Genomic DNA, 12263 nt, shown 5'->3' with positions numbered 1-12263 from the left:
ATCTCGGCATAGTGTTCTGCAGTTTTTGCAGTTATTCCAGTAATCTCCAAATGTTCTATTTAGCTTTGCTTTTTGATGCTATGCTACTAACCTACTTACTTTTTTATTAAATATGTTTGTACAAAGTTCCTGTGAACCTTTGCGCCTTATTGCTCACTGTAATAAGGCACATGTATGTGTAAGACTAGGCCATTTCTTACACATACATGTGGACCTAACCTATTTCAGACTGACAAGGGGGAGTGGGGTTCAAAAATGGATTGGCTCATTGTTAATAGACTGGAATAAATCAAGCCTTTCAGAAATACATATTTCTCCAAAGCAGTGAGCTGGCTGCTTGATCCTCGATGTGAGACAGAAATCGCAAATGACAAAAGAGTGCGTGACAAAAAAAAATCAGAAGATGGCGCCAATAGCACGGACTTCAATTATAACTCGCATCACTTGAGTTTGGACAGGGAGGGTGGGGGTCAATGCAATAGATTTATTTATTTTTTACATCAGTTAATAAAAATAAAAATATGGAAATGTAAAATTTGATGATGAACTGGAATCGTATTTAGGCCTCGGCTAATTGCACAGGAATAAAACATATCAAGCCTGTTAAATTTCAAATTGAGTCAGGTAACTGAATTGAACAAATTGATAGGAAGAAGACTGCATTTGAGTGGAATTTGTTTAATGTATCACTAATGGAGTTGGATGGAATTTATCAAATGCTTTGTTTGGCCATGCCAAGGCTGCCATTGCGGCTGCGCTTCACGGGTACGCGCTTTCCACAACATGCAGCAAGGAGGAGGTGGCAAGGCACTATCATCAATTCTGAAGTTGGTTCGGTATGAAGGAATATTCCCTATTAAAACCAACCGGAAGAAAATGAAATGTTTAGAAATGGCCACACCATAAATGACTACCGTCTCGTGGAGTTTCAAGTCTGAGAAACTTCATTTCATTCTCGTTTATTTTTCCGTTCCTTGTGACGACAGAGGACTTGTATTAGATTGCGTGGTTGGGCCGTAACTACGGGTTATAAGTATGTCTTAGAAGGGAGTTTTATGAAATCGCTACCGCTGAACTTCAAGACGATGCTGCCAGTCTGTTGAGATCCATTTATTAAGCCGGTTATTACATTGTCTAAGAATGATCGTGTGTGTATTGTGGCAGTAACGTTAACCATCCCAAGACCACCCTTGTGCATTTTGTTGAGAATGATCAAATGTAGCCAACGTGTTATGTGAACTGTTTCATTTACAATAATAATAATGCGCGATTGATGTTTCAGCTCATGAGTAAATGCTGGTATTGAATTGTAGCTTATTATTATTATTATTGGGTTTATTTCAAGAATCGTCTGTCTACTTGTCTAGCGGCTAAATGGACACAGTGGCGCGAGCTAGCTGCCATATTACAGCCTGATAGACACTTGGACGTTATTGGGAATTTTGGATTATTCTTTCTTTGTGGGAATTGCTGGAAAGGCCACTCAGACTAAACTCACAGAAGATGTCGTCGTTCTTCAATTTTCGTAAAATCTTCAAGTTGGGGTCTGATAAGAAGAAGAAACAGTATGAGCACGTACATAGAGACGAGAACCCGGAGGAAATCTGGGAGATTATTGGGGAACTGGGAGATGGGGCCTTTGGGAAAGTATACAAGGTAATACGAACGGATTTATTATCTTTCAATATAAAATCCATTAAGGTCAAGTCTGTAACTCATGATACCTTCATACCGGAAGTTTTACTGAGAGACATAACTCAACCCCTCCTATCATCAGCATGTCAAATATGCCTTTTTCTGTCTCAAGTTGAGTTCATGGCCCATCTCATTTTGTCATTTTTGTTCACCGTTGACATGTCAAATACTAGGCTACCTCAACATGAAATATTGCAAGACTCATATTGCCTGCCTCAAGGGAACATGTCTCACAACTGTTCTATGAATTAATATTGAATATGGTAGTAGTATCCTTACTGAATTATACATTACTGGTAAACAATGACATTTTCACTGCTCATCTGTGTCAAAAATTCAGTTTTCAAGGAGTGGCTCCCCTAGAAAGACAACGGGGCCTCCATAATGTTATGGTTGGTGATAAGTGCAAATAAAAGGGTTCAAGTTCATACTTCCAGAACAGCAGTGCAGTGGGGTATGAAAGTCCTCATGGTTAGTTGGGAAGGGCAACTCTTAGGCTGCAAAACAAATCAGAATAGTTCACATAGATACACCAGTGATCCGAGAAGAGCTTATTGTTGACTGTGAAGATGAGAGCAATATGGATTGCTTGAGGGTGTGAATTGCAGGCAGTAAACCTCATAGGAAACAGGATACAGTTGAATAGTTCCCTAGATAAGTAGGCCTTATCAGTCAGAAAGGTCCCAGCAGTGTAGACACATCATCATTAGTGAACAGGTACTTTGTTGGTATAGCCCAGGGGGGAGCAGGATGTGCGTTAGTACCATGTACTGTAGCAGGTTCTCATGTCAGAAGGTCTGTATGTGGGTGGAAATGTGTGATCATGTACATTGGCTATCTACTGGTAACTGCAAAAATAATGGAAACATTTGAGTAAATTAGGGATACAAAGTATATTGAAAACAGGTGGTGCCTGAGACAGCGTTTTCCATCACCATCAACAAAACACCAAATTATGGAATTTATCGTAAAAGAATGGTGTCACATCCCTCCAATAGAGTTCCAGACACTTGTAGAATCTATGCCACGGTGCATTGAATTTGTTCTCGCTCTTGGTGGCCCAATGCCCTATTAAGACACTTTATGTTGATGTTTCCTTTATTTTGCCAATTACCTGTTGATTACCAGTTGTATTAGTCTATTCTTGGCTCTGCGGCTAGTAAGCTAAACCATTCAATAGTCGTCATGCTTAGTTAGGCCTGAACATTACTCTGTCAGGGTTGGGACCAGCACACTGAGAGATAGAACTGTTGATGATTTACCCCCTGCTGTACTTTCTTCGTTGTCGTGTTTGGGACGGGTGTCATCTTTGACCTAGTCAGCAAGATGGAGCAGAGGGAATAGCATTTTTTGTTGCTGACCTGATCGTACATAGTATCTGCTAGCGGAACTTTGATGACCAAGAGAAAAAAATAGATTTTATTTTTTCCTCATGTTTATTAATGTCTAATGTAAACAAATTGTTATCGCATGCGCATGTTCAGGTATTCTATAGGTCAGAAGTCTCTTATTCAGTCCTTGGAGCCTTCAGTGTCTGCTGATTCTCTCCTTTTCCTGGAACTTAACTGATCAAATAATGTCAGTGATTAGCCAGTGAGTCAATTTTCCCCGGTTACCCATGTCTTGATTAGCTGATTAGCAGGCAATGATGAAAGCCAGGACTGGAGACACTGCAGCCCTCAAACAGAGTTGGGGAAAACACTTACCTGTTGTCGTTTTTTTGTAATAATTTTTCTTGTCATCTTCAGTCATGCATTCTAATGTCTCTGTCAACATAAGAACATCTTTGGTGTGTCTAAACTGGATATCTTTTTTTTCATGTCAACTGTTTCAGTGAGCTCAGCTCTAATATTATCAGTCACAGCTTGTACTTATAATTCCTATCCACTCCCAGTCATGGAATGTAGTAAGTTGAGTTTGCCCTAATGGTTAACAATATTTGGTATTTTATTAGGATTCCCATTAGCTGTTGCAAAAGCAGCAGCTACTCTTCCTGGGGTCCACACAAAACATGAAACATGACATAATACAGAACATCAATAGACAAGAACAGCTCAAGGACAGAACTACATATCTTTTTTTTTAAAGGCACACATAGCCTACATATCAATGCATACACACAAACTATCTAGGTCAAATAGGGGAGAAGCGTTGTGCCATGAGGTGTTGCTTTATCTGTTTTTTGAGCCCAGGTTTGCTGTTTATTTGAGCAATATGAGATGGAAGTTCCATGCAATAAGGGCTCTATATAATACTGTACGCTTTCTTGAATTTGTTCTGGATTTGGGGACTGTGAAAAGACCCCTGGTGGCATGTCTGGTGGGGTAGCTGTGTGCATAGCCAATCACTTGACCAAATCTGTTACCATGTAATAACAATATCATACCCTGTACACTATTATCTTAGTCATCCCTTGTCCTACAACCATTGTTCCACACTGCTGTACCTTAAAGGAGAATTTTGCTCTTTCACAAACAAATGTCTATTTTTGATGTAAGTGCATGATATAAAAGGTTCCACACTCCTTTTTTGCGATTTCACTTGTTTTTGAGAAACTTACCCCAACCAGCGATGTACTTCCTCATCCTCATTGTGTACTACAGGGGCTCTGAAAAAACATGGAACAAATGCTGCAAAAAATGCCCAAATACGTCTTTTTAGAAACGCAAAAGCTCTTAGTATAGTGGTGCATGTCTTTAGATGTTGTACACATGAAATTGTCAGTCCATACTTTATCCGCAACGTTATATTCAATTTACTTGCGAATCAAGCTGTACTTGGGTGTTTTTGGACCATTTTTTCAGAGCCCCTGTACTGTACAATGAGGATGAGGAAGTGAATCACTGGTTTTGGTAAGTTTCTCAAAAACTTAAAAAATCGACAAAAAAGTATCTGGACCTTTGTATATTACATGCCATGCCAATATGTGTATGTGACCAATAACATTTTATTTGATATACATCAAATAGAGATTTGGTATAAAAACATAAAAATTGTCCTTTTAATATAGTCCATGTGTTATTTCACAGCCCTGTAGTGGGTGTGTCATGCTGAGGTGTGGTGGTGTTGGATGTGGCAGCAGTGGGTGAATCAGCTGGCTGGGTCTGGGAGGAAGGGGATTCTTGGCATTCAGCCTGAGTCACAGCTCTGAGCTCACCCCATGACGGGCCGTGGAGCACAGCCGCTGAAGTGGGTGTGAGGACAAGCCAAAGCTCCCGGTCACAACGGCTAACAAAAACAACTGATAGCCCTCTATTCACATACTGTAGCTAGGTTACTTTCCCCTTCATCATTTGAGAGTGCAATACCTTCTCTTCTGCTTGCTTGGGGCTGTGCCCATGCTTCTTTAATGTAAATCCCTGGACCTGTTTTGATTTGGTGTTCTTGCCAGTTTCCTTGTTATGCTTTGCTAAAGGTCAAACTGTTTCTTGGATATGAACCATCAGAGTTCTTGATGGAATGTGAAGGCTGATGCCCAGTAGAACTGAGGTCATAGAGCCCTCTAAAATAGGAAGGCAAATATACACAGTGTCACAGGTATGACCTCGTGTTGAATGTGTGACTGCTAGGGCAGGCGTTGCCTGGTACAGACAAAAGGGAGTGACTATGTGTAAATATAAAGTCTGATGCAGTTCGCTACACTGACACTCCCTCTTTCCCTCCTTAACTTTCCTTAACTCCACTAGGTTGGGTCTGTATCCATAAACATTCCGGCCAAAGCTTAGCTCAAAATAGCAGCCCCGTCTGCATGAGCAAGAGGAAGTGGAGAATGGAACAACGTGTCATTCTCCCCTTTAAATGTCTTCATTTTCAACTAGGTCAAGCGTTTGCAAGTAGCCAAAGGAACATGCATGTATCTATACGCTTCTGACCTTTACACATGATTGCTTGTTTATGCTTCCTAAAGCCATAAGCTAATACCTTGTTCTATATATCTAATCAAACTTCCTCTTTTGTCATACCTTGAGCTGGATCCTAAATCCCTTCTTTTTATTGTAATTTCCTACTGTCAACATTTGTGTCTGTTATATGGCTACTGGTCACAGTTACTTAACTGTCACCACAATTTTGTTGTTTTAAAAGCGGAAACATGCTTATATTGTTATTAAACAGTATATAAAATATGTTTTGGTAAATGTTTCTACAGTAGTTATCACCAAGGATAGATGGCATAGCTTGGGCATGTGGTATCCGTTGTTCACGAAATGAAACCCATAGGAACAGTTAACCTTGATAGACTAGTAAATACAGTTCAGCTAACAGATGATCAGTTTTCTCCAGAGACTCCACACTGTAATTGTCCTGACTTCAGATGCGAATTTCGCCTCTCAAGCCGATTTTCCTGCAAATATGAAGCCTCTTGTGTTTTTGTGTCTGTATGATGAAATACATTTACAGAAAGATGTGACCTTTTTAGAAAATTGCCTTCAGCTGCTATACCATAAACCACTCCAATGCTAAATGCTCCAACTCCAAATTGGCAGTGGCCTTTTCATGTTATCGTTGCCGTTCATAAATGTCTTTACATTAACCACTATCCATTAGTACGGCTAATAATCTGTTGCTCTTTTTCTGCGGTATGAGTTTGATCGAATAGTGCTTGTTATCAGGGGAATATAGTCACTCATTTCCTTTGTCGGTGTCTTTGTTTCAGGCCCAGAACAAGCAGACTGGGACCCTGGCTGCTGCCAAGGTGATCGATACCAAGACAGAGGAGGAGTTGGAGGATTACATGGTGGAGATAGACATTCTGGCCTCCTGTGATCACCGTTACATAGTCAAACTGCTGGATGCCTTCTATTATGAAAGCAAACTGTGGGTAAGTGGGCTCCCTCTGGAGGGATTGGGTTTCTCCGATGTGGAGAACAGGGCCACTGACAGTGTTCACAGTTCACACCACTCACACACTTGTGTGTATATTCATGATCCTGCTAAAGTGCGGGAGTTCACCGTCTAACACTTGAGAAACCTCAATCTATATGCACCTCACACAAGTCAAACATGATGATATTCCTCATTTATACACAAACCAGTGCTTTATAGATTAACCTTACGATTTAAATAAAGTCACCTCACATTCTCTTATCAATGTCGCCCCTTATTCTCTCTCAAGCCCCAGACTTCACATAGTGCTGAGCGACCATTTTGTTTTTATACATTTTTTCGATTATTTTTGGTTCAATTACTTGAATCCCGTTTAGTTTGTATTTCTGTGTGAGCCTATTGTGCCGTTTCTCTAGAGAGAAATCAGATAATTCACAAGAGAAGTCAAGAACTATGGGACACTGGGTTGAAGGGAGTTGTAGTTTTCACTAAGGAAATATTTAACCTAGTTCAGAGCAGAAACGTGGTAATTAACTGCAATGACCATAATCCACTGCGCTGATTCTTTCGGATACACTTTTACGCCTGCTACGTAAGGTTAGATACACACAGAACGCATGAGAGAGGAATGTACACAACGGCGAGAGGGATAGAGACAGTTTGTGAAAGTACCTTTTCTAGTTGAAGAACTAGTAAAATGATTTTGTCAGACAGCTCTGCAGCATACTTAGGCAGGCTAGTGTAGCTAAATAGAATGACTAAAGACAGTACAGTATGGGGAGCACAGAGATAACGTTAGGTGGTCTGACTTGCTGGCTGCTACTGCCTGAGCAGAGATTAAATGATGACTAAGTACTCAAATAAAGTACTCAAGTAATATACTCAACATAAATATCTTATTATTTCATAGTAATTTCTGTGTTGATGTCTACTCAATGTGGACCTGACCTGAAATAATCATTGTCTTTATTTCATAATGCGTTTACATTTTTGAAAAATAATCAAAACTGAATCAAAAACCGTGATTATTTTTTCATAAATGAACCAACCTCAAAAGCACTAATCACCATCAACTGCTGTGTGAACGCTGTCAGAGGATCCTGTCACACTGTTGGTGTGTTTGGAGAGAACAACAGCGCAATTATGTTCAGGTGGTATCATGTGATCCCCCGCTGTGGGGCTGCAGCCATGGGAAGATAATGGACTGCTACTCTGGGCTTGAGAAAGTGCTAATGAATAATTTAGAGACATCAAACCATGTAGTGTGTGCCACTGGTTGAGTCCTGAGAGAGATTAACGTGTAACTTATGCCTTTAAAACATGTCAGGCGTTTAGTTAATGTGTGTGAACATTCCATTCAGCCAAAAAAAGGACTCATTCATACCAAACCCCATGCAACAGTAGGTGAATGTTGTGAAATATACATAAGGCACTGCCAGTAAAATGGTAGCTAGCGGCTGATGTCTTATGACACTGTTAAGGCATAGTAATCAATAATGGAGATTTTTGCTGCTTTAAGGATAATTGTATCATATTTAATTCATGATAACATTAGTAAACCGTTTCAAAATGGTTCATTATTGTAAAACGTTTAGCCCTCCATTGATGTGTATCATTACATAATGGATCACCAGTCTTTCCATCCTCTTTGTTTAACTCACTGAATGGGCGTTGCCCAGTGAGGGTTTTGATTGATTTGTGTTGCATCCGATACCTCAAGCTGCTGTTTGACACGTCCTGGCTATGCTCCCATAGATCAGGTGATAGTGTAGTTCACAATAGCTTTTATCACAGAGGCTGGTCAGTTTTCACATCTCCAAAAGTGCATTAGTTCATGACATCATCTGATAAACCAGACAGAACTTTACCAGTGGCTCAGTGCGCTTATCAGACCTGTGCAAGTCAAGAATTGCATTAGATCAGCTCGATACGATGTCTTTGAATAATCGCAATGCACACGATAGTGATGTTTAGCCATGTTGGGGATGTTCATTTCAACAGAGAAATAAGGGTTGCGTTCAGTAGGACTCAGTTGTGTGTTCAGCAGGAGCAAACAGACAAAAACTCTTTTAAACGTAAAATGAAAATTAGTGTTCTTATTGGACAAGTTCCTGTAGTACCTCCTCAAAGCATTTTTTCCCATGGTGTGCCAACTGAACACAACACAGGATTGAAGTTCTATTCCTTCAATTTGATAAGCCCCACCCCCTTGGTTACTGTTGCAACCTTGGACAACATTTTCCCGGGAAGCCCAATTCCCCATTCAACCACTGGCGAAATCCCCTCACAATGATCTCAAACTGTTAGCTAGTCACTGAAGGGCTCTGAATTTACTGTCAGCACGCAGTCAAAGCTATAACCACTTTTGGAGCTAACTAGTGCTCTCAAATCGAATCCTGATGTCGACAGCAGATGGGAGAGTAGACCTGTCATTCCCCTGTCTGGCCTTCATCTGCTGTGTGTGTGGACCATTGTATCTGAGGCAAGGGGTGCTACAATGACTCTTCCTCTTAGGAACAACACTGGAGCAGAGCTCAATAGAGTAGGCATTTGTTTTTCTCGCATCTTCCTGTAATACAAATAGTGTGGTCAGATTTGAATTGCTTGCAGTGAAGTTTCTGTCTGAGGACGCCACACTTTTTTTGAAAAAGAGCTGATGTAAAAACTTGATGTAGTTTCTGCTGCAGATGTTTTGCCAGATTAACATCTGTCAAACATGTATGCCAAACTGGATCTCTTACAAAAAAATGAGGAGGTCCCCTTCATGAAGTCTCTTCAGTTTTATGATGAAACACTCTTGATAAGAGTTATTGCACTGGTTAGCATTGCACCACAAACTTTTCCTGAGAATTTGAAGAGCTTTCACAAGGTTGTTAAGAGAATATCTGCTGTGAAGGATATCTGTAATTGAGTTGTCCCTTTTTTACATGTGAATTAAGCTCACAATTTACATAATATAATTTGTGAATATATCCACTGTGAAACACACTCATCTTATTAAATTAAATGACACGTTTGTGCATGCAACAGAGTAGCTTGAATCAAAGTGTCTCGCAAACGCCCTTTGCGAAGCGCTGTTTTCATCCAGCTCCAAAGAATTTGACCTCAAGTCTCCCTCCATTAAAACGTTGATGTCTCCAGCATTGAGTGTTACCCTGAAACGCACATTACATTGGGGGGACACATTGGTACAGTGTATAGTAACTGTGTATGTAATTTCTCTCTCCTCAGATTCTGATTGAGTTCTGTGCTGGAGGTGCTGTCGATGCAGTCATGTTGGGTGAGTATGGATTTTCAAAAAGATATACAAAGTGAAAAAAGGAATACATGGAAAATGTCACTCTGTCCTCAAAGAAAGTCAGATCATCACAAATGTTTTTTTCTATTTCAATACATTTCAGCCAGTGTAGAATATGTTCCCTCCACTCAGTTGGGAGTGGTGAAAGTGTATAATTATCATAGTTCCCATTTCTAGGAGTGGTTAGTCCAGTTTTAATGCCTCAGTACTTTCCTTTGTGTTATTTGGAATTTTTAAGGAACCTCCCACCATTGGTTTAGAGTTGTATTGGGACTTGCTGATTTTATATTTTAGTCATTTAGCAGACGCTAAGTCCAGAGCGACTTACAATCAGCTTTAAGTGCCTTGCTCAAGGGCACATTGACAGATTTTTGACCTAGTCGGCTCAAGGATTCAAACCAGCGGCCTTTTGGTTACTGGCCCAATGCTCTTAATCACGAGGCTACAAAAGTAAGCCTGCAGATGTGACTGGGTGTCAGTCTTTACACTGTGATATGTAAGATATTAAATTAATCTGAGGCTTTGAGTTGTCCTCCATTATGTAACAGCACCATGTCATTCTATTGTACCACAGTTTATAGCGAGTAGATCACAATTCACACAGGCTGATAATGATAGCACAAATAGCCTGTTTTGTGTAATGAGTTGACATAGGCTGCTACCATTCTTCACTCTAAGCATGTAAGTCACAGGAGGTTGGTGGCACCTTAATTGGGGAGAACGGTCTCGTTCTAATGACTGGAGCTGAATAAGTGGATCAAATACATCAAACACATGGTTTCAGTTTGTAGGTGTGTTTCCTGACCGATTCCGTGTTTGGTTGATGATGTTTATCCCCCGTGAGACATGGTAGACATGAAAGCCTATTTCACTTCTTCAAAATCCCAACAAGGAATCTAAGATAAAACAAGACATCTGTAATAAATTTTTATGTTTTTGCTGAGAATGTTTGAGTTGCGCAATTTGACATCTTAAGGTGTTTGTTGCAGGATTTCGCAAGTAAAAAATGTGCGACATGTAGATAATGCCGGGCTGCTGGGCAGGTATGTCTCATCGTCTATGCTATTGGATAGAGCGCAATCACCGCGGCTCTTCACCCCATGTTAGTGGGCAAATGGACATCATCAAATCATTTACCCGTTGTGACGCACGGATGGTCCAAACTCCGTTTTAGATTAGACTGACTTTATCACCTAAATTATCCTATTTACACTTTGTAGTCAATTTTGACACTGGAATAACTGTTTCTGACTCATATCGATGCCACAGGCTGTTTTTCAAAGGGATTCGTTGCTTTTTAAAAACAGTCACTCTTTAAACAGAGAGGAGATGTCATGGTTGAACCTCTTCTGTTGGATCAGGAGTGGTCCAGGGGTGTGACTCACTCTACCATGCTGTTGGTCCAGTCATGACTGCTGGCTGTGGGAAGAAGGGCATGGAACAGTGTTCTTTTGCAGTTGCTAAGGGTTACAGCCACATGTCTCCAAATTGTTATGTTTAGAGTGTGTTCACCATGTACTATGAAGGATACAGTACATAAAGCATTGGTAAAACCTTCATGAAATGTCAACATACGACACAAAGTTCCAGTGGATAGAGATTTGTGGTACACTAAATTCATGTGGATGCTTCCGTCTTTGCCTCTGCAGAGCTTGAGAGGCCTCTGACAGAGCCCCAGATCCGGGTGGTGTGTAGGCAGACGTTGGAGGCCCTGGCCTACCTTCATGAGATCAAGGTCATCCACAGAGACCTGAAGGCTGGGAACATCCTTTTCTCACAGGAGGGAGACATCAAATTGGGTAAGGCCTTGCCTCGCTGGACTTCTATTGGCTCTTTGTCTAAGAATATCTCCTACTGTATTTCATGAGTAGTAGGCTGTCCTCTGTTGACTTGAGAATAGGTTTAACTGGTATCCTGAAAAGATATTGTTCAAATGTGACACTCCTAACAGGCTTTAGGCTTACGAAAGTGTAGTATTACTACCCATTTGAGTGCCTTTGCATCCAGCCCAGGAGAGAATGTAGTGGACTGGACACTGGCCTGATATGTATTGTTAAAAATACAGGTTTCATGAATATAGTAACCTAATGCACCACTTGTAATGTGGGCGATTCATCATCATTATTGGCAACATGCAGGCTGCAAATGTATGCAAATGAAGCCTTGGATATGTAAATGATTGCAGTTGAGTTAAGTGATAGCATCCATAGCTACAGTTTCCATGATGATTCATATGATGTAGGCATACAGAGGGTCGTGATGGGGCTAGGCGTAGCCTTAATTAGCAGGCAGTCGCTAGCTACACAACGCTTAATTTTACCTCTCAGATGTACCCGAAGACTGCGTTGAGACGCACAGTAACATTCTGAAATAATCACAAGGTAGTGTAGCAATGACAGTAGACGTAATACTTTATTATTCATATAATGTGGATGTATATTAACCT

At 40.5% G+C, this 12263-nt stretch overlaps 1 protein-coding gene across 3 annotated transcripts in view; it reads left to right on the top strand.

Moving 5' to 3' along the window:
- Positions 1 to 771: 771 nt before the first annotated feature.
- Positions 772 to 12263, top strand: part of slka (STE20-like kinase a) — a 34011-nt gene continuing 22519 nt past the window's right edge. For all 3 annotated transcript variants that reach the window (XM_071380349.1, XM_071380348.1, XM_071380347.1), the window contains exons 1-4: positions 772 to 1656; positions 6350 to 6514; positions 9751 to 9799; positions 11467 to 11616. In XM_071380349.1, the coding sequence (XP_071236450.1) occupies positions 1504 to 1656; positions 6350 to 6514; positions 9751 to 9799; positions 11467 to 11616 (517 nt within the window). In that variant the 5' untranslated portion in view covers positions 772 to 1503. The remainder of the gene's footprint in view (positions 1657 to 6349; positions 6515 to 9750; positions 9800 to 11466; positions 11617 to 12263) is intronic.

Source organism: Salvelinus alpinus, chromosome 32 (assembly GCF_045679555.1).
Source record: "Salvelinus alpinus chromosome 32, SLU_Salpinus.1, whole genome shotgun sequence".
NCBI lineage: Eukaryota > Metazoa > Chordata > Actinopteri > Salmoniformes > Salmonidae > Salvelinus > Salvelinus alpinus.
Note: the sequence above shows the minus strand (reverse complement) of the source record. Positions and strands in the feature narration are given on the sequence as shown.